The 26109-nt window shown below is 41.2% G+C and overlaps 1 protein-coding gene across 1 annotated transcript in view; it reads right to left on the reverse strand.

Moving 5' to 3' along the window:
- Positions 1-26109, reverse strand: part of acap1 (ArfGAP with coiled-coil, ankyrin repeat and PH domains 1) — a 66456-nt gene that overhangs the window by 38428 nt on the left and 1919 nt on the right. The window contains exons 2-14 of the mRNA XM_060920345.1: positions 25288-25345; positions 20054-20173; positions 19475-19528; positions 19276-19334; positions 18531-18714; positions 16704-16748; positions 16499-16594; positions 15186-15260; positions 14993-15105; positions 14612-14663; positions 12814-12914; positions 12555-12666; positions 677-870 (exon numbers count right to left, since the gene is read on the reverse strand). Of these exons, the coding sequence (XP_060776328.1) occupies positions 677-870; positions 12555-12666; positions 12814-12914; positions 14612-14663; positions 14993-15105; positions 15186-15260; positions 16499-16594; positions 16704-16748; positions 18531-18714; positions 19276-19334; positions 19475-19528; positions 20054-20173; positions 25288-25345 (1263 nt within the window). The remainder of the gene's footprint in view (positions 1-676; positions 871-12554; positions 12667-12813; positions 12915-14611; positions 14664-14992; positions 15106-15185; positions 15261-16498; positions 16595-16703; positions 16749-18530; positions 18715-19275; positions 19335-19474; positions 19529-20053; positions 20174-25287; positions 25346-26109) is intronic.

The following is a 26109-nucleotide window of genomic DNA, read 5'->3' on the forward strand; positions in this document are numbered from 1 at the left end:
TGGCTGCCACGGCCAAACGCTAAAGAAATTCTAAAAACCGGGTATGTTTCCTGTGAAGCTTAGTCCAAAGTTGCGATTTACCAAGTTTGGGAGAAATTGTTCAAAAATTGAGGGAGGAGAAGCGTTTTAAGTGATTTTCACAAAATTCAAAATGGCGGGAAAACTATATGGGCGGAAAATGACGTCATGGGGTCCGTTGGATTCGTCTTGACCCAAGGACTCCAGGGATACCAAGTTTTTGAAAATCGGACCAACGGTTCAAAAGTTACAAGCAGAAATGTACCTGCAACTTTGACCTGTTGGTGGCGCTAAAGTGTTTGAGGTAGAGGCCTGAAATTCGCTGAGAGTAATGTTGACACTGTCTAGAATCAGTGTGCAAAATTTCCCAACTTTTTACCAGACGGTTCTATGGGCTGCCATAGACTTGCAGAGGCGGAAGAACGTTGAATAATAATAATAAGAAACAGTAGAATCCCTATGGGTGCCTTCGCAGCTTTGCTGCTTGGCCCCCAATAATAAGAAACAATAGAATCACTATGGGTGCCTTCGCAGCTTCGCTGCTTGGCCCCCAATAATTGTTGTATAAAATATGTTTTGGCTATATTTCACCTAGGGCATGCACATTTTACAGAAGTATCTTGCCCTTTGGATATGGCTGGTGTGTGTGTGGTGTTACCTGTGTATTCCAGAGCATGTGATACAGAGAGTTATGCCCAGGTTAATGGAGGCCCAGTCTGGTCCTGGCTCTCCACAGTCACAACACTGGCTGTTTCCAGGTATCGCCTGCACCTCCTCTAGGGCTTTACAGTCCTTTTGCTCCCCAACACCCAGACTCACACTGCTCGCTGACACAGAGCTGCAGCGCTCCCTCTGTCACAAACACAAATGCACTGTACAGTCATCTTATATGTACATACTGGCACAGGCCCTTATTCATCAGAGTCACACAGAAACAAGAGCAGATCTGTGCACATGGAATGATGCAAGAATGAATGAATCTGATTAATGAAAATTATTTGGTGATTAAAGCACAAATTATGAATCCGCTTCAGCGGCATGGAAATAAGCTCCATTCACAAGTCCCTTATTTACATGTCATAAGCATACAACAGGCATCAATTTACTGCCATACGGTACATGTATAATTTACATGAAATATGCACACAGGTGTTATAACAGTGAATAAACAGGAAAGCATTCAACAAACTCTCCAGCTCAGAGGAAACAAAAAGAGGGAAGATATTCATTTCAGTGAAGCTGTGCTTTAAAGATAAACTGCCTTTCAGATTTTTCAAGTGTAGGTCATAAAAAGAATTTTCCCGACACCCAATTATTTTTCTTTAGTGGACTGAAAGCTACTGAATTCAAGATCACAGACTTCCAATTTTATTAGCTTTTTTTTTAAATATAAATAGAACAATTAAATATGAATTTAGGGCCATGTGGCCCTAAATTCTCAGCTATTTTTTCTTGTTTCACCATGATCCAATTCAAGATAGTACATCATGTGGTGGGCTTTCCCCGTTCGCGCAAAGCACTGTGGGATACAAATTTGAAACAGGAGAGAAAATTGGAAGATGAAAATGACACGTGAAAGACCAACTACAGTAACGGAAATTGAGAAGAAAAGATTTTATGTTGCGAAGGAAAGGAAATGCAGGACCAAACTAATAAATATTGGCAGTCAACGAGCACCTTGGTGTGATCAGCTGTTCGTTTAGCGACGGAATGATGGAACTGAGGCGGCACGGTTAGCGCTGTCGCCTCACAGCAAGAAGGTCCGGGTTCGAGCCCCGTGGCCGGCGAGGGCCTTTCTGTGCGGAGTTTGCATGTTCTCCCCGTGTCCGCGTGGGTTTCCTCCGGGTGCTCCGGTTTCCCCCACAGTCCAAAGACGTGCAGGTTAGGTTAACTGGTGACTCTAAATTGACCGTAGGTGTGAGTGTGAATGGTCGTCTGTGTCTATGTGTCAGCCCTGTGATGACCTGGCGACTTGTCCAGGGTGTACCCCGCCTTTCACCCGTAGTCAGCTGGGATAGGCTCCAGCTTGCCTGCGACCCTGTAGGCATTTTCTGGCATGCCCTAGATGTACTATGGGAATTGTTCTTGTTCTATCACTTCTCCAGTATGGTACAGCCTTAAAATATGCAACACCTGTTTAAATACTGGGAGACAATAAAACATGCACTGGGTCATTTGTTGCCATTTTGAGTTTAAGTGTCACGTCCATAACGCTGGAATTGCTCCTATAGTTCATTGAAAATGATACAAAGACAACATATCAAATTGATGTCAGCAAGAAGTTTAAAAAAAAAAAGTTGAGACAGGGGCATTATTACCACTGTATTGCATCACCTCAATTTTTAACACCACTCTGTAAACATTTGGGAACTGAAGAGACCAATTGCTGTAGTTTTGAAAGAGAAATGTTGAAAGAGAAACTGTTGCCCGATATACAATTTCAGTCGCTCAACAGTTCAGGGTCTCCTTTGTCATATTTCGCACTTCATAACGCGCCAAATGTTTTAAATGGGAAACAGGTCTGGACTGCAGGTAGGCCCGTTTAGCACTCAGACTCTTACAATGGAGCCATGCAGTTTTAATATGTGCAGAAAGCGGTTTGGCATCGTCTTGCTGAAAGAATCTTTCCTGAAAAAGATTTTGTCTGGATGGCACCATATTGATGTACACACACTTTTCAGAGCATTCAGCATATTGTTTATATCTGGTTTTAACTTGCATTTGTGGATGCAGTAATGAACTGTTTTCACAAACAATGGTTTTCTGAAGTGTTCCTGAGCCCATACAGTGATTTCCACTACAGACACGTGTCTGCTTTTAACGCAGTGTTGCCTGAGGGCCTGAAGATCACAGGCATCCAATGTCAGTTTTCAGCCTTGTCTCCCTCATACAGAGATTTCTCCAGATTCTCTGAATCTTTTAATGAGATTATGTACCATAGGTGTGATCTCCAAATTCTTTGCAGTTTTACACTGAGGAACGTTATTCTTAAATAGTTGTACTGTTTTAGGGTTGGGCGGTATTACGGTAAGAAGGTATCCCGAGGTATCCAAAAGTACCAACGGTATCGGTCTCATTACCGTCATTTAAAAAAATATATATAATATCTAAATAAATATGGAGTACATGAGGTCATAATATAAAATAATAAATTGAAGATCATCCCGAATAACTGTGTGATCGTATTTTCACTAATTCTATCAATTTCCTAATGAAGTTCTCATTGCGTGCAGGGTTGTTTATGTCGTTACCATGGCAACCCTGCGTGACCTTTGGAGTCTGACAGAAAGCTTCGCAAGAGACTGAGACCGGGGGTGTCATGGCTCAGATGGCTAAGGCACCGTACCATAAATCCGGGGACCCGGGTTCGATTCCGACCCGAGGTTATTTCCCGATCCCGTCTCTCTCTCCCCCGCTCATTTCCTGTCTTTCTATACAGTCCTATCTAAAAAAAAAAAAAAAAGAGAGAGAGACTGAGACCGCGGTTGAAAGATGGCAAGTCAAGATAACGAGTTAGTGGCAAAAAAAATACAACATCGGCAGTGTGGCAGTATTTTGGTTTCAAACCAAACGAAAAATCTAATATGTCCCCTAAGGCACACCATAGCCTGGGGTACTCCACTTCCACGAGATCTCTCCAATGAGTTGTGTTTTGAGTAGGTTACATGAGTAACAACAAGGTAAAATAATATAACGTATGACATTTGGGATGTGGGTAATAAACGTTTGAAATGTCATCTACTGAAGAAACGGAAGAAAACATCGTAGCGTAAACTGTTAGGTTTCTGGTGGGAATTAGCAATGCGCTTGCTATCTTTGTTGGCTGTGTTAAACCGTATGGATTTAAGTGGAATAATTGTAAGGAGTTATGTAATCAAGACAACGTTTTAAGCAAGGTAAGGCCATTTGATTATTAATTTCCCCGCCATGGCATGACGTGGGCCCATATGATTTTGCCTTGTGCAGCTATCACGCATTTGAATTAGGTTCGCCTCATTTGCGCTGAAGAATATGGTTTATCGCGCAGTCTAAACGGACTTGGGTGTTGGTTGATTCTTTTCCTTTTTTTTATTTCCCATGCTTGAAAGGGTACGATCCTGCTCATCGTGTAGTTTTTTTTGATGGAGTAGGTGAAATAGTGCTGCAAATGGCGTTTCAACGCAGACATGTGTAAACGACAGTTGAATGCTATTTTCAAGATGAAGGAAGAGTTGCGTGATGCTTTGAAATATCTCTTAATCCATTCATCAATGCATAAAATTCGCTTTGCTGCTTAATCCATACCACAATGCACACAATTCGCTATGCTGCTTTTAAATAGTACATTTGAGGCATAGGCGCACGTTACACAGTAGGCCGAAACAAAATATTTTTTTTTCTCGGTAATACCGTATACCCCGGGAAAACACAGACAGTTTAAAGGTATCAAAATTTGGATACCGCCCAACCCTATACTGTTTACCTATGCAGTCTTTCACAGAGCGTTGAACCCCTACCCATCTTTACTTCCGAGAGACTCCGCCTCTCTGGGATGCTCTTTTTGTACCCAATCATGTTACCGCCCTGTTGCCAATTAACCAGATTAGTTTTCTTTTTAGCATTACATGACTTTCAGTTGCCCCGTCCCAACTTTTCTGAAATGTGTTGCTGACATCAAATTCAAAATGAGCACACATTTAAAAAAAAAACAAAAAAAACAAAAAAAAACATCAGTTTGAATATTTGATATGTCGTCTTTGTACCATTTCCAATGAAATATAGGGTTTCCATGACTTGCAAATTTTCACATTGTAAAACAAAAACGGTTTCCCAACTTTTTTTGGAATTAGGGTTGTACTTTCTTTACTTGCTATAATTACTGATATTGAGTCATCATTAAACTACAAATCAAGCATTTTCAGGTTAAAATATTATGGTCAAATGTACACATTCTGATCAGATGTAAGCTAGATCATAAGTATAAGCCAAATGTGAAACAGAGGAATAAGGAATCAAAGTTAGTGGAATTTGAACCTGCTCATTGTACACTTAGCTTTGTCCACATGCCCCACAAGTGTGACAAATAAGAGCATTGTGTGTGTAGTAAATATCAAGAACAGTATGATATCTGACAGATCCATGTACATTTTGGTCATTCTATTTCCCTTTCAGAAAAACAGAAATGAGAAAATGAAAAAACAAAAAATGTTTTGATTTTTCATTTCAAAATACAAAAATGAATGGAAATTCATCTTTTGTTTTCATGCCCAGAAACAGCATATACAATTTAAGATGACTTAATTTTTGCTTTATCCTTTGTGAAACAGAAGATAGCCTTTTTTTTCCATTTTCTCTAACAAAGCTTTCCACACGCGCGTGTCCCATAAACAAATAACCCAGAAGTTTCACCTGAAATATGCGGCAAGTTTTTCTGCACTCATGCCCTCCTCCCTGAGAAACACTTTTGTTTCAGAAAACGACGTACTGCTCCATGCTTTTTCAGTGGACAGTCCAGCCAGCCAGGTGTTTGAATTATAGGAACATTTACCACTCATGCACATGGGCCGACCACAGCTTCCGGTTTCAGAAAATGGAGGGTGGGGGAAAACCCTGGCTCTTTTCTGTTTTCTTACAATTTTATTTTTGTTTTACCAAGGAGAAAACAAAAATCAAATCCCTTTTAAAGTTTTGTATGAGCAAAGGCTGAAGAGGACTGGTGGTTTTCGTTATTCATTTTTGGACACTGAAATAAAACAGCATCCACTTTAATTTTCTCATTTCTGAAATGAAAATAGAATGACCAAAATGTACGTGTCAGTGTAAGCCTCAATTTAAAAAATAAATAAATAAATAAGTTTATAAAAACTCTGCTCAGCACCTTTATAAAATCAGGAGTGTGTAGCTTATTCTGTATGTTTGAAGTAACAGAACAAAGACAGTATGAGGAAAATTTAGAAATTGAATGAACCAGTAAAGTACCATTTTATTCTCCATTTTCATTTAAATAGAAATATTTCCCATTTCATGGTTATACTCATTGCTTTTGGTACTTCATTTACAAGTTCATCTATCTTTAAAGGTTTATAAATTCTCGGTCAACACCATGCTAAATTCTTAGCACATGCGATCTGATATGATTATGTAAAGGAAATGTACCTGATTTTTAATAATACTTAATCCAATACTTGGCTGTTAGCTGCTTGTTAGAGGGCCAACGCATTCGCTACTAAACTTCCATGACCAGCTGAAGCAAGGTTAAATATAACCACTATCAAAAATGGGGGAAACAGGAGGCTCTTGAATAACGCAAGAGAAAAGCATTCACTCTATTGTCCAGAAATCGTAAGCTTGAATCCCGATGATGCTACAGCCATCCATGGATGGAAGTCAAGGAAGAAAAACTGCCAGACTTTTACATGTTCTCTGGGTGAGAGTGTGTCATTACTTTCTCTCCACTCTCAATCAAAAGTCACTCTAGGCAATTGTGGGCATCTCTGAGCTCATGTACGCAGAAGAGGGTAGACGGTGCTTTCCTCGGAGTTTATAACAATGCCCTGTGATGTAGCACAAGCAGCAGTTTGAGTATGAGCACGGAACTCAGCCTTCAAGTCTGGCGACGAGAAGGCACTGAGAACAGCAACAGCAAACTTGAACCGTGCCATCAGATTAGTAAAGTGTGCTCATAGTTAAAAAAAAAAAAAATCCAGGACTTTTCCCGCGACAACACCAGGGATATGTGGAAAGGCATACGGGCTATCACAAATTACAGGATAGCCCCTCCCGAGCATGATGACGACGACGACGCAGACTTCCTCAATGAACTCTAACTTTGAGGCACTAAATAACACTCCTGGAGTGAAAGCTGTTCCCCATCAGGATGAAAAGGCACCCTGTCTTGATACAGCTGAGGTGCGGAGGACTCTGAGGAGAGTCAACACACGGAAGGCCCTGGGCCCCGATAATATTCCTGGTCAGGTGCTCAGGGAATGTGCAGACCAGCTGGCTCATGTTCTAACAGACCTCTTCAACACCTTACTGGATCAAGCCAAAGTCCCATCATGTTTCAAGACTGCTACCATCATCCCAGTGCCAAAAAAAAAAAAAACTCATATCACATCACATCACTCAATGGCTACTGGCCTGTCGCACTCAGTCCTATTATGAAATGCTTTGAGAGGCTGGTAAAGGAGTGCATCACCTCCAGGCTCCCTCCCACATTCGACCCCTTCCAGTTTGCCTACCAGCCAAACCGCTCCACTGAAGACACCATCTCCTCCGCTCTTCACCTGAGCCTTGCACACCTGGAGGAAAACACTACTCATGTGCGCATGCTGTTCCTGGACTTCAGTTCAGCGTTTAATACGATCATTCCACAGCATCTGGTGAACAAACTGGGTCCCCTGGGCTTCAGCAACCCCCTGTGCAACTGGCTGCTAGACTTCCTCACTGAAAGACCAGTCAGTGCGGATTGGACAGAACACCTCCAGTGTCATCACCCTCAGCACAGGCTCCTCTCAGGGCTGTGTCCTGAGCCCTTTGCTGTTCACTCTTACCCCTTTTCCACCAAATCAGTTCCAGGGCTGGTTCGGGGCCGGTGCTGGCTCACAACTTGTTCAACTTGCAAGCCAGCTGAGAACCAGTTTGCTTTTCCATAGCTCAGGGTGCTAAGGGGAGCCACATCATTACGTTGCTGTATACGTCAGTTACATCACTGCGTTTGCATAAACCTTGGCACAAACATTGAAGCAACAACACAGAAGAAGCAGCAGCAGCAACAACAACAGATGACTTCGCGTTTGTACAGCTGCTGCTTGTCACTTAAAAATGGCGACCTTTCGCAGTCTTGCTATTGTTGGTCTTAACAACTCTGCCGCCCCCCCGCAAGCGGTTCTTTCCTCTGGCCCAGCAAAGAGTTGGTGCTAGCCTGGAACCGGTTTTTCTGGCCCCAGAGCCAGTTCTTTGTCAGTGGAAACAGAAAACCCGGTTCCAAACTAAGCACTGGCCCCGAACCAGCCCTGGAACTGCTTTGGTGGAAAAGGGGCATCTGATGACACACGACTGTGTCCCCAGGGCTACCAGCAACCACACTGTGAAGTTTGCAGACAACACAACAGTGGTGGGTCTCATCAGGGACGATAACGACCTGGCCTACAGAGAGGAGGTAGAGCAGCTGGTGGGCTGGTGCAGGGAAAACAACCTGATCCTGAACGTGGACAAAACTAAAGAGACCATTGTTGACTTCAGGAAAAAACAACCCAGCCACGCTCCATTTCTCATCAACAACACAGCCATGGACGTGGTCAATAGCACCAAGTTCCTGGGGGTGCACATCACTGACAACTTCATCTGGTCTGTGAACACTGCATCACTGGTCAAGAAGGCACAGCAATGTCTGCACTTCCTGTGTAGGATGAGGAGAGCCCACCTGCCCCCATCCATCCTCACTACATTCTACAGAAGCACCATAGAGAGCGTTTTAACCAGCTGTATCTCTGTGTGGTGTGGAGGCTGCGGTGCCTCTGACTGGAAGAATGTAAGGAGAGTGGTGAGGACAGCAAAGAAAATCATTGGGACTTCTCTTCCCTCCATTCAGGACATTGCACCAAGACACTGCATGTCTCGAGCCAGAAACATCAGTGACCCCTCACATCCTCATTATGGACTGTTCTCACCTCTGGCATCTGGAAAGAGGTTCCATAGCATTAAGTGCAGGACCACCAGGTTCTGTAACAGCTTTTTCCCCCAGGTCACCAGACTGCTGAACTCCAAACTTCTATTTATACTTGCACATTTCCTAATCCCACAGATCACTTTATACTATTGTACTTTATAATACTTTTGCTGCTGCATAATTTAATACACTTCCTATTTGCAGGGGTGATAGCGTTCCGGCGCCGCGCCGGATTTCCGGCGTACCGTGGCTGGGGAAAAAAAAAATAAAAATCTAGTTCGCCCATTGTCCTGTGTCATTCTGAGATGCGCAGATAGACAGTAAAGGGAATTCGCATGATATGGAACTAGTGGGAAAAAAGTGCCGTGATGGCACTTTTTTCCCACTAGTTCCATAACATGCGAATTCCCTTTACTGTCTATCTGCGCATCTCAGAATGACACAGGACAATGGGCGAACTAGATTTTTTTTTTTTCCCCAGCCACGGTACGCCGGAAATCCGGCGCGGCGCCGGAACGCTATCACCCCTGTATTTAATTCTGTGCTGAGCCAAACTGCAACAAAATTTCATTCATTCAGTGTACACCTGTTGCATATTGAATGACAAAGGTTGTCCAAGTTTGAATAGTGTCTGGCTTCACTTGTCTCAGAGGAAGCACATTAGCCTTCATCCTCCTTGGTTGCTAACTGTAGAACGATGGGGACACCTGACCGGTTGGCAGAAATTGGTTGAAACCAAAATTGTAAAATGTTGAATCAATGAGGGTTCAAATAATAAAATAAATTTTGTGGACATGCAGCAGTTGTCTCTGACAACTGTTGATACACTCCCTCCCCAGCCTTAAAGTTCCTTTGTTTTCATTCATTTAAAGTTAGATTGCCTTTCAGATTTTTCAAGTGCAAGTTATAAAAATAATTTTCCCCAACACCCAATTATTTTTGTTTACTGGACCGAAAGCTACTGAATTTGAATCACGGACTCCCAATTTTATTAGTTATTTTTGAAGAGAACAATTAATGAATTTAGGGCCACGTGGCCCTAAATTCTCCACTATTTTTTCCTGCTTCACCATGACCCAATTCAAGACACTACAGTGGTGCTTGAAAGTTTGTGAACCCTTTAGAATTTTCTATATTTCTGCAGAAATATGGCATAAAACATCAGATTTTCACACAAGTCCTAAAAGTAGATAAAGAGAACCCAGTTAAACAAATGAGACAAAAATATTATACTTGGTCATTTATTTATTGAAGAAAATGATCCAATATTAGATATCTGTGAGTGGCAAAAGTATGTGAACCTTTGCTTTCAGTATCTGGTGTGACCCCCTTGTGCAGCAATAACTGCAACTAAACGTTTCCAGTAACTGTTGATCAGTCCTGCACACCAGCCTGGAGGAATTTTAGCCCGTTCCTCCGTACAGAACAGCTTCAACTCTGGGATGTTGGTGGGTTTCCTCACATGAACTGCTCGCTTCAGGTCCTTCCACAACATTTCGATTGGATTAAGGTCAGGACTTTGACTTGGCCATTCCAAAACATTAACTTTATTCTTCTTTAACCATTCTTTGGTAGAACGACTTGTGTGCTTAGGGTCGTTGTCTTGCTGCATGACCCACCTTCTCTTGAGATTCAGTTCATGGACAGATGTCCTGACATTTTCCTTTAGAATTCGCTGGTATAATTCAGAATTCATTGTTCCATCAATGATGGCAAGCCATCCTGGCCCAGATGCAGCAAAACAGGCCCAAACCATGATACTACCACCACCATGTTTCACAGATGGGATAAGGTTCTTATGCTGGAATGCAGTGTTTTCCTTTCTCCAAACATAACGCTTCTCATTTAAGCCAAAAAGTTCTATTTTGGTCTCATCCATCCACAAAACATTTTTCCAATAGCCTTCTGGCTTGTCCACGTGATCTTTGGCAAACTGCAGACGAGCAGCAATGTTCTTTTTGGAGAGCAGTGGCTTTCTCCTTGCAACCCTGCCATGCACACCATTGTCGTTCAGTGTTCTCCTGATGGTGGACTCATGAACATTAACATTAGCCAATGTGAGAGAGGCCTTCAGTTGCTTAGAAGTTACCCTGGGGTCCTTTGTGACCTCGCCGACTATTACACGCCTTGCTCTTGGAGTGATCTTTGTTGGTCAACCACTCCTGGAGAGGGCAACAATGGTCTTGAATTTCCTCCATTTGTACACAATCTGTCTGACTGTGGATTGGTGGAGTCCAAATGGTTTTGTAACCTTTTCCAGCCTGATGAGCACCAACAATGCTTTTTCTGAGGTCCTCAGAAATCTCCTTTGTTCGTGCCATGATACACTTCCACAAACGTGTAGTGAAGATCAGACTTTGATAGAGCCCTGTTCTTTAAATAAAACAGGGTGCCCACTTGCACCTGATTGTCATCCCATTGATTGAAAACACCTGACTAATTTTACCTTCAAATCAACTATAATTTTAGGGGGAAATTGAAATTTAAAATTCGCAGTGTTAGGACAACATTAAAAATGTTCAGTATTTCTATTTGTGGAGTAAAGCTATGAAACAGTTTGAATGTGGAGCTCATGAAATGTACAACTATAAACCAGTTCAAAAAAAAAGGTATAAGGAACAGATCTTTATGAGGTATAGGGAGGAGGAATTACAATAACATTCTATTGATATAAGTGTATATGGGTACATACGGATATATACATTTATATCATAATGAGTTGTGTGTGTGTGTGTGTGTGTGTCTGCGTATGTATGGATGTGTATAGTTATAGGTATGTGTATATGTATGTACTATATACATGTATGTACATCTGCATAACAAGTACCTGTAGATATGATTTGGTCGATATTATACCATGTTGGTATGTCTTGGTATGTTTTCTTTTTGTTTGTTGCTTTTGTATATATAGTTTATTATGGCGGAAAGTGACGTTTGATTAGTGGTGGTATAGAGGGTTAGGATTTGATAAGTTATTTACTTCTTCCTAATCCTTTCCAAACATTATTATGTTACAGTTACCGGAAACGTTTAGTTGCAGTTATTGCTGTACAAGGGGGTCACACCAGATACTGAAAGCAAAAGGTTCACATACTTTTGCCACTCACAGATATGTAATATTGGATCATTTTACTCAATAAATAAATGACCAAGTAGAATATTTGTGTGTTATTTGTTTAACTGGGTTCTCTTTATCTACTTTGACTTGTGTGAAAATCTGATGATGTTTTAGGTCATATTTATGCAGAAATATAGAAAATTCTAAAAGGGTTCACAAACTTTCAAGCACCACTGTATTTGCTAGTGAATCCCCTCAAATTAAATAACTTCCCAGCCACAGAATGGTCTGTTTCTTTTAGATATTACAGAAATAAACATACATGACCATCCATCCATTATCCGTAACCGCTTATCCTGTGCGGGGTCGCAGGAAAGCTGGAGCCTATCCCAGCTGACTACGGGTGAGAGGCGGGGTACACCCTGGACAAGTTGCCAGGTCATTGCAGGGCTGACACAGAGACAACCATTCACACCTACGGTCAATTTAGAGCCATCAATTAGCCTAACCTGCATGTCTTTGGACTGTGGGGGAAACCGGAGCACCCGGAGGAAACCCACGCGGACACGAGGAGAACGTGCAAACTCCATACAGAAAGGCCCCCGTTGGCCACTGGGCTCGAACCCAGGACCTTCTTGCTGTGAGGTGACAGTGCTAACCACATCACTGTGCCACCCAAACATACAATCACAATGACCAAATTTCAAAGGGAACTAAATTTCACTGATTTTATGAAATCGAAAAGCTGTCTAGCTTTAAGCAAGTGCTCAGTCAGTCAATCTGATAAATAGACCTGATGAGCCCCAAATGTTTAAGTGTGTGTCTTACAGGGCTGCATGTGTCCTCCCTCCTCTCCTGAAATGCTGAAGCAATGCTGTTCTGCACAGCACTCATCCAGCCTTGCTGCTGTCGCTCTGAATCTGCCTGCAATAGACAGGTCCTACACACACAAAAATGTAGCCTCATTACATGACAGAATATAGTTACAGGCACAGTGTATAGATACACTTTTTTTCAGTTCACTTCAGTAACATCTCATCTCATACAGTAAACTGACATCACAACAAGCATGCTCAAAAACACTCACTTGGAGGGTGAGACAACCTCAAAGCAGAACCTTCTCTCCTGTTCGCCACAGGGCTTCACTGTGCACAGACGCAAGTCTTCCACCACCACTGTGGGCTGCTCCTGAACACAGGAAACAGAAAACCGACATTTGTGGGTCTCCGGTCAAGTCATATAGACATTCTGCTGTTATTCCATACCTGTACACATACTCAAGGAAGTAAGAAAGATTAGAGATTCTCTACAGAAATGTAGTTTGTTTTAAGTGTTGTGAAAATAGGGCTGTGCGATATGGGAAAAAAAATGAATATCCCGATACATTTTCTCCATTTCACGATATACATCTCGATATATTTAAATCTCTTCTAAAGGACCCCATGAAATCTAACTTTTACTCTTTACTGTTTTCACTACAATCCCTGCAGATTAAATAACATTCTTGGTTAACTTTACAGGTGGTTTTCAACAACACATTTTAAATTTTCATGTTAGTGATTAATCACAATTGAGTTGAAATAAGACTATTTTTATTCAACAAAGATGTGGCACAAACTGCAAAAACAATCTTGAAAATTGCAACAAAGGGACAATGCAATACAGAGCTGCTCAGAGCTCAAATCAAATCAGTGCAAGCTCAACACAGAGACATTTAGCCTAAATAAGAAAAGTGCTCTTTCATTAAATTATTTTAAAAAATAGATCTCCAAGCTATTAACCTGACTACTGAGAACCACTGGAACATTCACAATAGAGACAGAGATTGAGGGAGAGAAGAGAGAGAGATCTGCAAAACATAATTTTTCTCTTTGCACACTTTTGAACTGAATGTTTTCTGGCTCTGCCTCTCAGATGTGTATAATTCCGGTATCGCCTTCTCTGTAAAATGTCTGCGACCAGGCAACTCATGTTTGGGATCGAGTGTGTTTAGTAATTTTTGGAAGCCTGGTTTTTCCACTATACTAATTGGGATCATGTCTTTGGCAATGAAGTTAGTGATTGCATCCGCTCTAGCTCTCCATCTCTGACTCGTTTTCTCATATGGGGTGGCTTTGGAGAACGAAGCCGCTATGGTCATTTGTTTAGCTTGTGGGGGGTTTTTAGCTCGTGGGCAAGTAGTTCGGAGTTTAAGAGACTCTTCATACTGTACCGGGTGAGTTTTCAGGTGATGGAACATATTTGTAGTGCTGCTGCCTTTCGTGATGACAGGTTTTTGTTTTTTTTTTGCACACTTTACAAACTGGCATTTGCTGTTCCACGTCCTCCTCGCGATATCCAAAAAATGCTAGTTCTTTTAGGAACCAATTCGTCCGCTTCCATTTTTAATTTGTCGCTGAAATTGACAGAGCTTACACGGTAGCCTATGCAACACCAGCGATTGCACGAACTGAGTCAGCGCTGTAAACCGGAACTAGGATATCTTCCCACCGGCAGTGTTGCCAGATACTGCTAACGTTTTCCAGCTCAAAATATGTTCAAGACCCTCCAAAACGCACTTAAAACCGCCCAATCTGGCAACACAACCGAAACTAGAAAACCTTCCCGGAAGTTCCTTTCAGCACCGAGATGTCGCCTGGGACTGGTTGGCGAGTGCGTGACGTTATTGTTTTCTTTACCCTTAGGCAGCCTCTCACGTTACTGCCTGAGGGACAGGGAGAAAACCACCGAAAAATGTTTTAAACAAACGCAAGTCGGAAGATGACCATAAAATACTCGATAGTTACGATATAATAATTTTATGTATCGCACACAGAATTTTCGCGATATATCGAGTATATTCGATATATCGCACACAACCCTATGTGAAAACATGTGATACCTACTTTGAATTTCTTTTGGTAGACCAGTTGGTTTTTTTGAATGGAAAACCAGCGCCTACAAAAAACAGGGAGTGACATAGGAAGTATTGAAATGCATTCCAATAAAACTGTATTTGGGAACATAAAGAAAAATTTATGTACAAGCTTTATACAAGAGTATTACAGTGATTTATGTTATTGCGTTATTGCAGTTTGAGCCCTCTGCTGCCTGTGAAAGGAACTATGCTGAAAAAAATCTAGTTGCATGGCAATACTGGGAATCAGAACATTCACTGTTTTAAACAAATTGCAGCATTCAAATATTAATAACAACTACTATTAGACATGTAGGTAATCATTAGCTAAATGAAGATGAACAGAGTGAAGCAGAGAGGTGTATTGCACCTGCTCCATGTTTTGAAGGCATTGCTGGCTCTCTTGTACAGATAGCCCTCCATAGCAATTCCACTGGATGCATCTGGACTGAAGTCCAAGACTGATTCATCATAAGACTCATCCTGATAAATAAATAGGACACAAATGTGTCATGGTGATATTTGAGACATTTTACATGAGTAATGAACACTTGTGTGACTACCTTTTTCTTGATGTCACTATGTCTCTGCTCCATGTCCCTCTTATCTCGTGCAGAGTTTAGAACTAGTTGTGTGTACTGAGAGAGAGAGAGAGAGAGAGAGAGAGAGAGAGACAGACACAGACTCAGTCTCCTGACCCCTCTACATTTCCTCCATACATAATCTACTGATTTTTAAATCAGTTTTTTTTAAGGAAACACAGCAATGGTGCTATATTTCAGCTAATTATATTCAACTGCAAATCAAAAAAAGAATTTGGCAAAGAAAGAAATTACTACTTCCACAAACAGGAAGCAGGAAGTGTTGACATTTGATTTCCTGTCCAGGTCAATAGGTTTGTGAGGCATATTGCTCATTTATTTTCATGAACTCTCCATGAGGAGTTTAACCCACTTTTGATATTCAACAATTTCATGAGCTTTGAGGTCATTAACATAGTGATCAAAAATGTTTTTGGACATTTTCTCCAATTCAATAAGCAAGGATTCTCATGAAACATGTAAAATAGTATCTCGCTGTCTTCCATTTTCCAGGATCTTATCGAGCCATGCTCTCCAATTACTTCTGATTTTCTGTTCTGTCTCATAAGAGACACATTTTATAAGATCGACGTGTACTCTCACTCCCTCTCTTCAATGCTACCATCAATTACAACCTCATTTTCTACCTTGTTACAACAGACTATGACAATTTTAAAGCCATCTGTGTCTAAAAGATGAAGTACTATAATATAATCCTCACACTCAGTCTGTCACCATTTCCTGTGTAGGCAGGAAGTTTTGTAGCAGGTTTTGTGGCTTTTACAGGCCAGTACAAGGTGACTGTGCTTCCTGTCTCAAACGACTTACTTGTTAGATAACCACATCTGTAGAAAACACTTCAGTAGAGAGGGATTTTTTTCAAGTTGAGAGCTTGTATTTAATGGTTTTAATCTTGACTTTTTCTTTAGAGTAATGGCTAATATGGAGTTAAAACACTATGTTTATTCCCATATTTAATAATAATCTATGAGATATTTAATTTGTAACTTTTCTTAAAATACATTTAAAATTGACCAACACCCATGAAGGTTAGGCACATATGTGATATTTTCACAGTTCCACTAAGTACTGATCAATATGGAAGACACAAGTGATTAGAAGTTGGATTTGCAATGTTTCCTGATGCTACTCTAAGCCTCATAGCTGTTTGTCCATCCTTTTGTTATATCAGATAAGGAAACGTGGCATCTGCTTCCAAAAATCTCTGTCTTGAGGAGATTAATATACAGATTATTTAATAATCTGTATGCAAGTCAACAATCTTTGCTTCTCACCTCATTGCTGAGTTGCTTACGATACTCCTCGAGTTCTGTGAGGGACTGGTGACCCTGCTGGAAGAATACGGCTTGGGTTTCCATCAGTGAGAGCATCTGTTACACACACAGACACACATTGAGAATTAAGTATACTTATCTGGCCAGATTCAGTTCCTTTTCTATTTATTAAACCTTACATCAGTTATTACTAGATGAAACATACCGCCATCAGTAGATCAGTCTTCTTCTTGGACTCAATAACTTTAATCTAATTTGGAAAGACAGGGAGAGAGCAACAGAAAGATATAGTGGGGGAAAAAAAAAAGAATAGTGAGAGACAGTCATAATACGAGAATATTTATCCACTAAAAACAGCCATGGTTTTAGCATATATCCATCATGTAGCTAGTTTCTCCCCAGGTCTGAGACAGAGGTGAAAATGGATGTCTAAGGATTTAAAAAAAAAAAAAAAACCACAACTGCATCTACAGTAAGGAGTATGCCTACTTTTATTATTTGGATATCCACAAACGTTAACATACAGACATTCAGTTAGCTGCTATAAGGGAAATACGGTATGGGGTCATCATTCTCCACTGCAATTAAACATGCTAATGTGTGTGTGAAAGATATTACAAGTAAATAATGAACAGAGAAAAAAAAAAAAGCCACTACACAGCAAAAGCTTGACTGAACATCTGTTCAATATTCCAGCCTCCTGCTGTAGTAGTGAATGCTCTCATGTGTTGGTTAAAGTGTCAAGATCTTGAAAGTGACAACTATCAGAGTTTAAAAGACTACAGCCACTTTGTCTGAAAATCCCACTGTTTTACACCGTGGTGTGCTTGGGGGGGGGGGCACCACATCCAAGGAGGACACATCCAGGCTGGACAAACTGATCAGGCGGGCCGGCATGAAGCTGGACTCTATGGTGACGGTGGCAGAGAAGAGGACTATGGACAAACTACTGAACATCATGAATGATGCCAGTCACCCTCTGCACACCGTCATCAGCGACCAGAGGAGCCTGTTCAGTGACAGAATGCTCCTTCCCAAGTGCAGGATGAACAGACTTAAAAACTCCTTTGTCCCTCATGCCATCAGACTGTACAACTCCTCTCTGGGGGGGAGGAGGGGTAACAGGAGGACAGAGGACGGGAAGGAAGGAGCAGTAGCCTAGCCTGACAAAAAGCAATACTGGACAACGTGCAATATAAATGTGCAATACCTCTCCTGCTGGACTTTTTTCTTTTATATGCTAATACTTAATTTATCTCGAAGTTTTCTCTATTTTATATTCTCTGTTTATCCTGTAATGATGCTGGAATTTTAATTTCCCTGAGGGAACCCTCCCAAAGGGATCAATAAAGTTCTATCTAATCTAATTAACAAAGTGCATGTGATCACAATGGCAATGCAGACATTTCCATGTCAGTCCATATTTACTAAGCGAGTGAATGCTCCCATGCAAGCAATAAAAAGAGATGCTAAGTGGTTAAAATGTGCTGTGGAGTGCAGTTTCTGGTCTAAAACAGGGTTAATCTACCAACACGAGGTACCTCATTTGTGTCAATTAAGTTGTACAGGATGTTATTGTAAATATCATCTTTATGTCCAGCAAGTTATATCTATATATGAAAATTATGCACGTATCTACAGTGATGGTGTGTAATTAGTTAACAATTCCCAACAGGCACTTATCAGAATTTATACATCTGTGGATGAATCACAAAAGCTGTTTAAGTATGTATATAGTGCACTACGTATGCAGGTACTGAAATGCCATTATGTTAAACTTAATAGGCAGAGGATGTATGACTAGGAAGCTATTTTCCTATTATTGGCTTCTCTGTTGGCTAGGAAATGTAAAATTACATAAATGCCACCACCAAGGGAGGAGGAGAAAAAAAAAAGACATTACTGTGGGGAGATAAATAAAATGCAACCTGAAACAAAAGTTTACAATAAAGAACTGATATTGTTTTTCTTTGCCTCAGAAGGCGACAGCTTTCACCTTTCATGGCTTGTGAATATCTGGACAAGTGTGTACCTGCAGTACATAGTCCAGAGTCCCTGATCTGAAGGCTTTACGGGCATGAATTAAGGCTTGACTGGCCTCCTCAACCTCATGTGGCTTTCCCTTTGGGGCTTGAGCATTCCTCCCCAATGCTGCCTCCAGAGTCTCACTGCTGCGCTCAAATTCCTTACGTGCATCTTTAAAGCGTTTCACATCCCTGAAACGGACAGAAGGTTTTATGTACTCATTTAATGTACAGTTCAAGGGCTAGCCATGTTACCGTCCAAAGCAAGTCTGATCCCAGTAAGCACAGACCTGACTGGATAGGAGGAGATCTCAGAGAATGACTAGTGAGATAGGTTATTTTTGATCCTTTCATAAATCAAATAATATGAAAAACACTCAGTTTGTGACAAGCGCTACGCTACGCTCTTGTGTATAAAGTTCAGTTTTCCATCCCACCATTAAACAACATGTGGATTTCAGTGAACAGGGCACAGTATGACAAACTTACCAATGTGTTCAGTTTAAGACTGACGCACATGGCCTTTTTGACATATGTACCATATTTTATGAACTCAATTTGCTCAAACATTTGCGCAAGATAAGCAACATAGTCAGAAATCTCTCTCATTCTGCCAAATCAGCATGACTCATGAACACCCTTCAGTATGCAATAACTATGTATCTCATCCGCTACATTTTAAAGATTTTCAGATCCACTCGGTTGTCTACAATTCAGCAAACCATGTCTTAAAACTTCTAGAAGGTTACTCACTCCTTCACAAAACTCTGTAGCTTCAGTTTCACTGACTTCTGTGTGTTTTCAATGAGTTCCTGCCAGGACAGAGAGGATGAGACAAAGGGACAGAAAAGGGTGAGTGAATATGCAGACACATCCTGAGAAAGGGTGAGCATATTTGTTAGTTACCATCAGCAACAGTTAAAAGGAGTAATGTGTGTGTGTTTGGCTTTACCTCCTGAGCCATGAGGATGATGGACAGCTTCTTGGAGAACTTTTCCAGACAGTTCTGCGGGGTTTACCGCAAGCAGACAACAACTCCATTAAAGACAGACCTAAACTCTTACTGACAACAGTTTCATTATAAAATACTCCATAAATAAGCGCACAGAAAGAGAACAAGGAGCATCCTGTTTTATAATTAATCGCCTCTACTGTATGTTGACTACATGCTATGTGCATAACCATACTGACCAAACATATGGTCACAGTCACACTTCCTTTTCTTGCTAATAATGAAGCGTGATCATATCCTGATATACTATTGCGGGCTACACTGTGTGGTTAAATTTGAACAAGCCTTTCCATGATGTCCGATTGCTTTGGAATCTGTGAGGGCCAAACACTAATTGGTTGCGCATGCTGTGCACAAAAAAAAAAAAAAAGAATGCAGCAAATCCCCAGTTCAGAGTGATTTAATAGCAAGTGGCGACCTTTAGCAAAAAGGAAGGGCTCATTTTTCATCCATGGCTCTCTTTCCCTGCATGAACATTCTTACCCAGATTTCCAGGCTAAACCTGAACAGATCACTCACCCCCATGGTTGTGTCTTCAGAGAGGTACGATCCAAGTTCCCGAAGTCCATTTACAAAGCTTTTACTGCTCTGGCAATATGTTCGGCCTGCTTCCAACATGGCATTACACTGCTTCACCAACTGTGCGCACGCAAACATAAACCCTGTTAGATTTTCTATTCATGTGTGTTTTCAGTTAACCACAGTGAAATCTAATGGACGTATTCCATTTACAGTGCATTTAGAAAGTATTTCACCCCCACGATTACTTCTCTTTTTTTGCAGTTTTGTATTTAGTTGTCATCAGAATTATTTAAAATTTCATAAATAAATAAAAAAATAAATATCAAAAACTGCTTAAATAATAATTATACAACAGTTAGGTCTGGTCCACTAATTTTGATTGATTGATTACTTTACTTTCTGAACAATAAAGAAGATATAAAAATAAAAATTTAAATAAAAAATACAATAATCTGATTGGACAAGCGGCATTCCAAGCTTGCTGATTTTTGTATGACACCACTGGTATGTTTCACTGTTCACGTCACTCAACTTGTCTGTGTTCACGCCGTAAAATTCCAGTTCTAGAGAATTCTTTACACTGAAACCATTATGACACTGACTATGGGATGTCAGTCACTTTGTGTGTTGGCATGGCAGCACGCAATGTTTTATCCTGCTGTGGCTTTTTTGAGAATTATTTTCATTATCTGAGCAAAAATAAACAAAATATTTGACCATATAGTGTCTGAAATGTTAGTTACACAATATTTCATTGCTTATAGAACTGTTGCATTAAAGCAATAATCACAGTGTTGTTGTACTGAATATCAGCACAACAATGACTCACTTGCAGGTAATCATAGCTACCAGTGTTCCTCCTGCTGAGAGACAACCTGAGTGATTGATGCTACCACTAATGTGCTTGATTGTAGGAATGGTTACCTGCATGTTGGGCTGTATTTGGTTTGCATCAAACATTATGCTTTGGCTTTTGACCAAACTTTAATCTTTTTACCAAAAGCTCGCAGATTTTCTATCATGGCCTTTCTCAGTTCTGTAACCCCATCAGTGTTGCAGCTGGACTGTTGAGTGGCAAGGTGATGTAGTGGTTAGCACTGGCGCCTCACAGCAAGAAGGTTCTGGGTTCCAGCCCAGTGGCCGATGGGGGCCTTTCTGTGTGGAGTTTGCATGTTCTCCTTGTGTCTGCTTGGGTTTCCGCTGTCTCCCACAGTCCAAGGGTTAGGTTAACATGGGGCAACCATGGGCTGAAGTGCCCTTGAGCAAGACACCTAAAGGGCCCCATACACGTTCAAAAAAGTCATCAAAATTTTGTAGCAAAATTTTGATACAAAGTTTGATCGTGTGTAGGGTGTTTTGATGTCAAAAATTTGATGTCAAAATTTTGAACCCAAATTTTGACATATCAAATCACTTTGATATTTTTTGAAGAGTCGTCAAATTATTGATGCGTGTGTGGGGGGCTTGATGGACAAGCGTTCACTTGGTGGTATAGATGAACGCATCACAGTGTCTTCTTTCAATATCAATGGCTTGACAAGGTCCAATAATTCATCGAAGGATGGGGCATCCATCCTAAGGAAATTACAGAAGTCCTCTGGTTCTTTGAGACGAAGTTCTCTGAGGAGGGTGACGTGACCGTACGTTCGCCGTTTCAAAAACCAGTCTTTCGACCATTTCCGTCGATGCCGAGGCGGTTCATTGTCCAAAGCGAACACAAGTGCTACGGCCACTGCTGCGTCCATGTCAAAGTTTTTGACAATACTGAATTTTTGATAGAAAAAACATTGAATCGTGTGTGGACATTTTACATCAAAATTTTGTATCAAAATTTTGATATCAAAATTTTGATACAAAAGTTTGACGACTTTTTTGAACGTGTATGGGGCCCTTAACCCCCAACTACTGCCCGGGCCCTGTAGCATAGCTGCTCACTGCTCTGGGTATGTGTGTGCACTAATTGCGCAATTGTCTGCTCACTGCTTCAGATGGGTTAAATGCAGAGGAGGAATTTCACTGTGCTTAAAGTGCATATCCTGGACCAATTTCGTTTTTGTTTAATATGAAAGCATGTCCTTTGACGCACTCATCCAGAAGGGTAATTTTGCACAAGGCCATCTGTCTACAGCAGAAAAAAATTTAAAAAAAAAACGTGTCTGGAAAAATCCCAAGGGAGTCTGGAACCAGATTCGTGACGTCACCTGCGGAAGCGCCAGCAGGCTGCGAGAGCTTTGCATGGTTTCAGTGCACAGCCTGTGTAGACCAAGCGCTCCCATTTCTCTCTCATTGTCCGGTCTTTTGGAAAACGATGAGCACTAATCCCATCAAGATTGGTGTTGCTACACCCTCCTACGATACATCTGTTAACCATTTTAATAATTACATGATAACGTTGAAGAAATTTGCATAAAACCACCTGGTCGTTTTCTCATAAACAAACCAGCGCTGACGTAGGATTCAGAGGGAGGCGTCCTGCACGCGACGTCACGAAAATCAATGTTTCCCGGGAAATCCAAATGCCAAGTTTTTTCAGAGGCGGACCAATTCGCCTCAAATGGCTCGATTTCAACTGAATTTTTCTGGTATTGTGCAAGATAAAAAAATTGCACAAAATGTGACAGATATTTGACCAAAGTTTAATATAAAATAGAATTACATTGATCTTGCTCCTGAATTTACCCAAGATATGCCCTTTAAGTCTGTGCTCGAGTGTACATGCTTCCTATTGTTGTTCTTGGACACTTCTCTGACAATTGCCCTTCTTGCCCAAGCACTCCTTTTGGCCTGCTCTTGGTAGTGAGAAGGCCTGATCTGAAATGTTCCATATTCCCCTCCCCCACTTTTGTTATAATGGATTTCACAGTGCTCCTAAGAAAGTTTGTGATGTGTGAATCACCTTTTCTATTTTCCCCCTCCCAGCTGCTTCATCTTGAAGCTTCACAGGCAGTTCCTTAATGACAGCAGGACTAGTCTGATCTGCAATTTTAGATAATCAGACCTCTCAGTCCAACGACATGCGAATTAGGTCAACTGGTTTATCTAAGTTACCTATAGGTTTGTTCATCTCTGTGTTAGCCTTGTGATTGATTAGAGACCTGTCCAGGGTGTACTCTGCCTCTTGCCCTAAGTCAGCTGGGATTGGCTCCAGCTCACCCATGACCCTGATGGATAAGCGGAACAGATAATGAATGGATGGAATTCTAAGGAGCATGGCAGTGCAGTGGCTGTCACCGTCAACTCAGAGCAAGCAGGTTCTGGGTTTAAACCTCGTGTCCGACTGGGGCCTTTCTGTGTGGAGTTTGCATGTGTTCCTTGTGCTTGGTTGGGTTTCCTCCCACAGTCCAAAGACATGTGGATTAGGTCAACTGGCTACTCCAAATTGCCCATACATGTGAACGTGAGGGTGTATAGCTGTCTCTCTGTGTTGGCTCCGCAATAGATTGGTGACCTGCCCAGGGTGTACCCTGCCTCTCATCCAATGTCAAGTGGGACTGTCAACAGCCCACCCATGACCCGCAGTGGATAAGCGACATCGAAAATGAATGAATAAATGAATGATTCTGAGGAGCATCATCTTAAAATGAGCAAAAAGATATCCCATTCTAATATATTTAAATTTGATGTTGCAATACAAGAAAAAGAGAAATCATCACTGGGGGTTAATACTTTCTGGAGGCACTGTATGTAAATTAAATATGAAATCATCTCATTACACTTGATCAATTTCCTGTTCCTCATTTTTAGTTGACTTATCAAAAAAAGATCAAAAGATAAAAATGAAGCATAACATTTCTAATTTCTTTATAGTATCCATCTCTGCACTAATGAACCACATGTGTTATGAAGTAATGTCAAGGGAGGGGTTTTGTTTGTTGAAAGTGGATTAGAGAGACAGATGCCTTTACAGTTGCATAAGATTTGGCTGAAAGACAACTCACAAACCCTTGAAGTTTTGAGTGATTGGTCTTAAATGCATCTTAGAAGTGTAAATCCCCCATGTGAATAATCACTATCTAGGTATAATCCTGATGTGCTTAAATAACAAGCAGTTCTAAATGGGGTCACTAACAGATGAGCTCACATCGGCACATACACAACCACAAACAGATGCATGGGGACACCGACACACATCTTAAAGGAACAGTCCACCGTACTTCCATAATGAAATATGCTCTTATCTGAATTGAGACGAGCTGATCCGTACCTCTCCGAGCTTTGTGCGACCTCCCAGTCAGTCAGATGCGCTGTCACTCCTGTTAGCAATGTAGCTAGGCTCAGCATGGCCAATGGTATTTTTTGGGGCTGTAGTTAGATGGGACCAAACTCTTCCGCGTTTTTCCTGTTTACATAGGTTTATATGACCAGTGACATGAAACAAGTTCAGTTACACAAATTGAAACGTAGCGATTTTCTATGCTATGGAAAGTCTGCACTATAATGACAGGCGTACTAACACCTTCTGCGCGCTTCGACAGCGCATTGATACGGAGCTCAGATATCAATGTGCTGCCAAAGCGCGCAGAAGGTGTTAGTACGCCTGTCATTATAGTGCGGACTTTCCATAGCATAGAAAATCGCTACGTTTCAATTTGTGTAACTGAACTTGTTTCATATCACTGGTCATATAAACCTATGTAAACAGGAAAAACGCGGAAGAGTTTGGTCGCATCTAACTACAGCCCCAAAAAATACCATTGGCCATGCTGAGCCTAGCTACATTGCTAACAGGAGTGACAGCGCGTCTGACTGACTGGCTAGGTCGCGCAAAGCTCGGAGAGGTACGGAGCAGCTCGTCTCAATTCAGATAAGAGCATATTTCATTATGGAAGTACGGTGGACTGTTCCTTTAAAAAACAGCCGCTATCTGATAGACAGACCATACCAACAATACTCATATTCCAAACATGTATGTTCAGAAAGTCAGTGTATCCTTACTCAGAACTTTCACCAGAATCTTAATGAGGAATTGGATAAGGGTTGGTTAACAGCCATTGAATTAGTAATTCCTCTTTCAGTTCATGTAAATACTGTTTGAATACTATCTCTTCGCTAAACTCTGCCAATGGGAGCTGCTGGAGAAGAACAAGGGGAAGAATGACACTTCTCTTTAAAAGAGCAATTTGACAATGGGAGCACTAATTCATTAAGTTGACTCTTGTTCTTTTACAATTTGATGCTCATCAGTCCTATTTCACAGTGTCACTCAGACTTGCTCTGTGTCTCCACCTCACCTTTTCAAGACGTGTCTCCAGCTCATTCACATCCCCCTCCACTGCCTCAATGTCTGCCCTGATGACAGAAAACAACCACACACACAGTTCAGCACCTTTATTTATAAATAAATAAGTGACGGTTGAACCTGGACCCAGAGAAAGAAAGAAAGAAAAAGAAAAAAAAAACAGTATCTCCCATCATCTAAATTGCGCATGAGTTTTTGAGCGTACAGCGTTCAGACCCTGTGGCTTCCGTTAGCACTTTCATGCAGACAAACAAGCAAAGAGCAAAACAAGAGAGAAGACAACTAGCCATGTTTTCTTTCCAAAAGTACGGCCCTATAGGTTTTAGGCAGAAAAAAAAATGAAGGGAAAGGGAAACAAGATAATAGCAAGCTTAAATAAATATCCTAACATACACATTTGTGACGATAGCTCTGGCCGTGCAATAAAAACAATTATTGACTATGCTGTGTTTAATTGAATTAGCTTCTTGTTTTGACATGCACCAGTGTGCTTGAGAGTGACTTGATGTTTCCGTAGAGATCCACCCCTGAAAACACACTTCCTGTCTCATGTTTATCATGTTGGTATCGCTTAATTTCCTGTCGCTCCCATCCCCCACACTGGCATTGCCTAGCAACGGGAGGCAGCACTTTATAGTTAAGTCAGCTTGGATTACGTTTATGTCTGAGGCTTTTCTTAATCACCATCACATTTTCTTATCAATCTAAAGTGGCTGTGACAGCATGTATGCACAGTACGTACGCTGCAAATGTCTACAGTAGGTGGTTCTTTGGCATGAAGCAAAGAAAGCAAGATACTTATATCCATAGAGAG

The sequence above is a fragment of the Neoarius graeffei genome, chromosome 1 (genome assembly GCF_027579695.1).
Source record: "Neoarius graeffei isolate fNeoGra1 chromosome 1, fNeoGra1.pri, whole genome shotgun sequence".
NCBI lineage: Eukaryota > Metazoa > Chordata > Actinopteri > Siluriformes > Ariidae > Neoarius > Neoarius graeffei.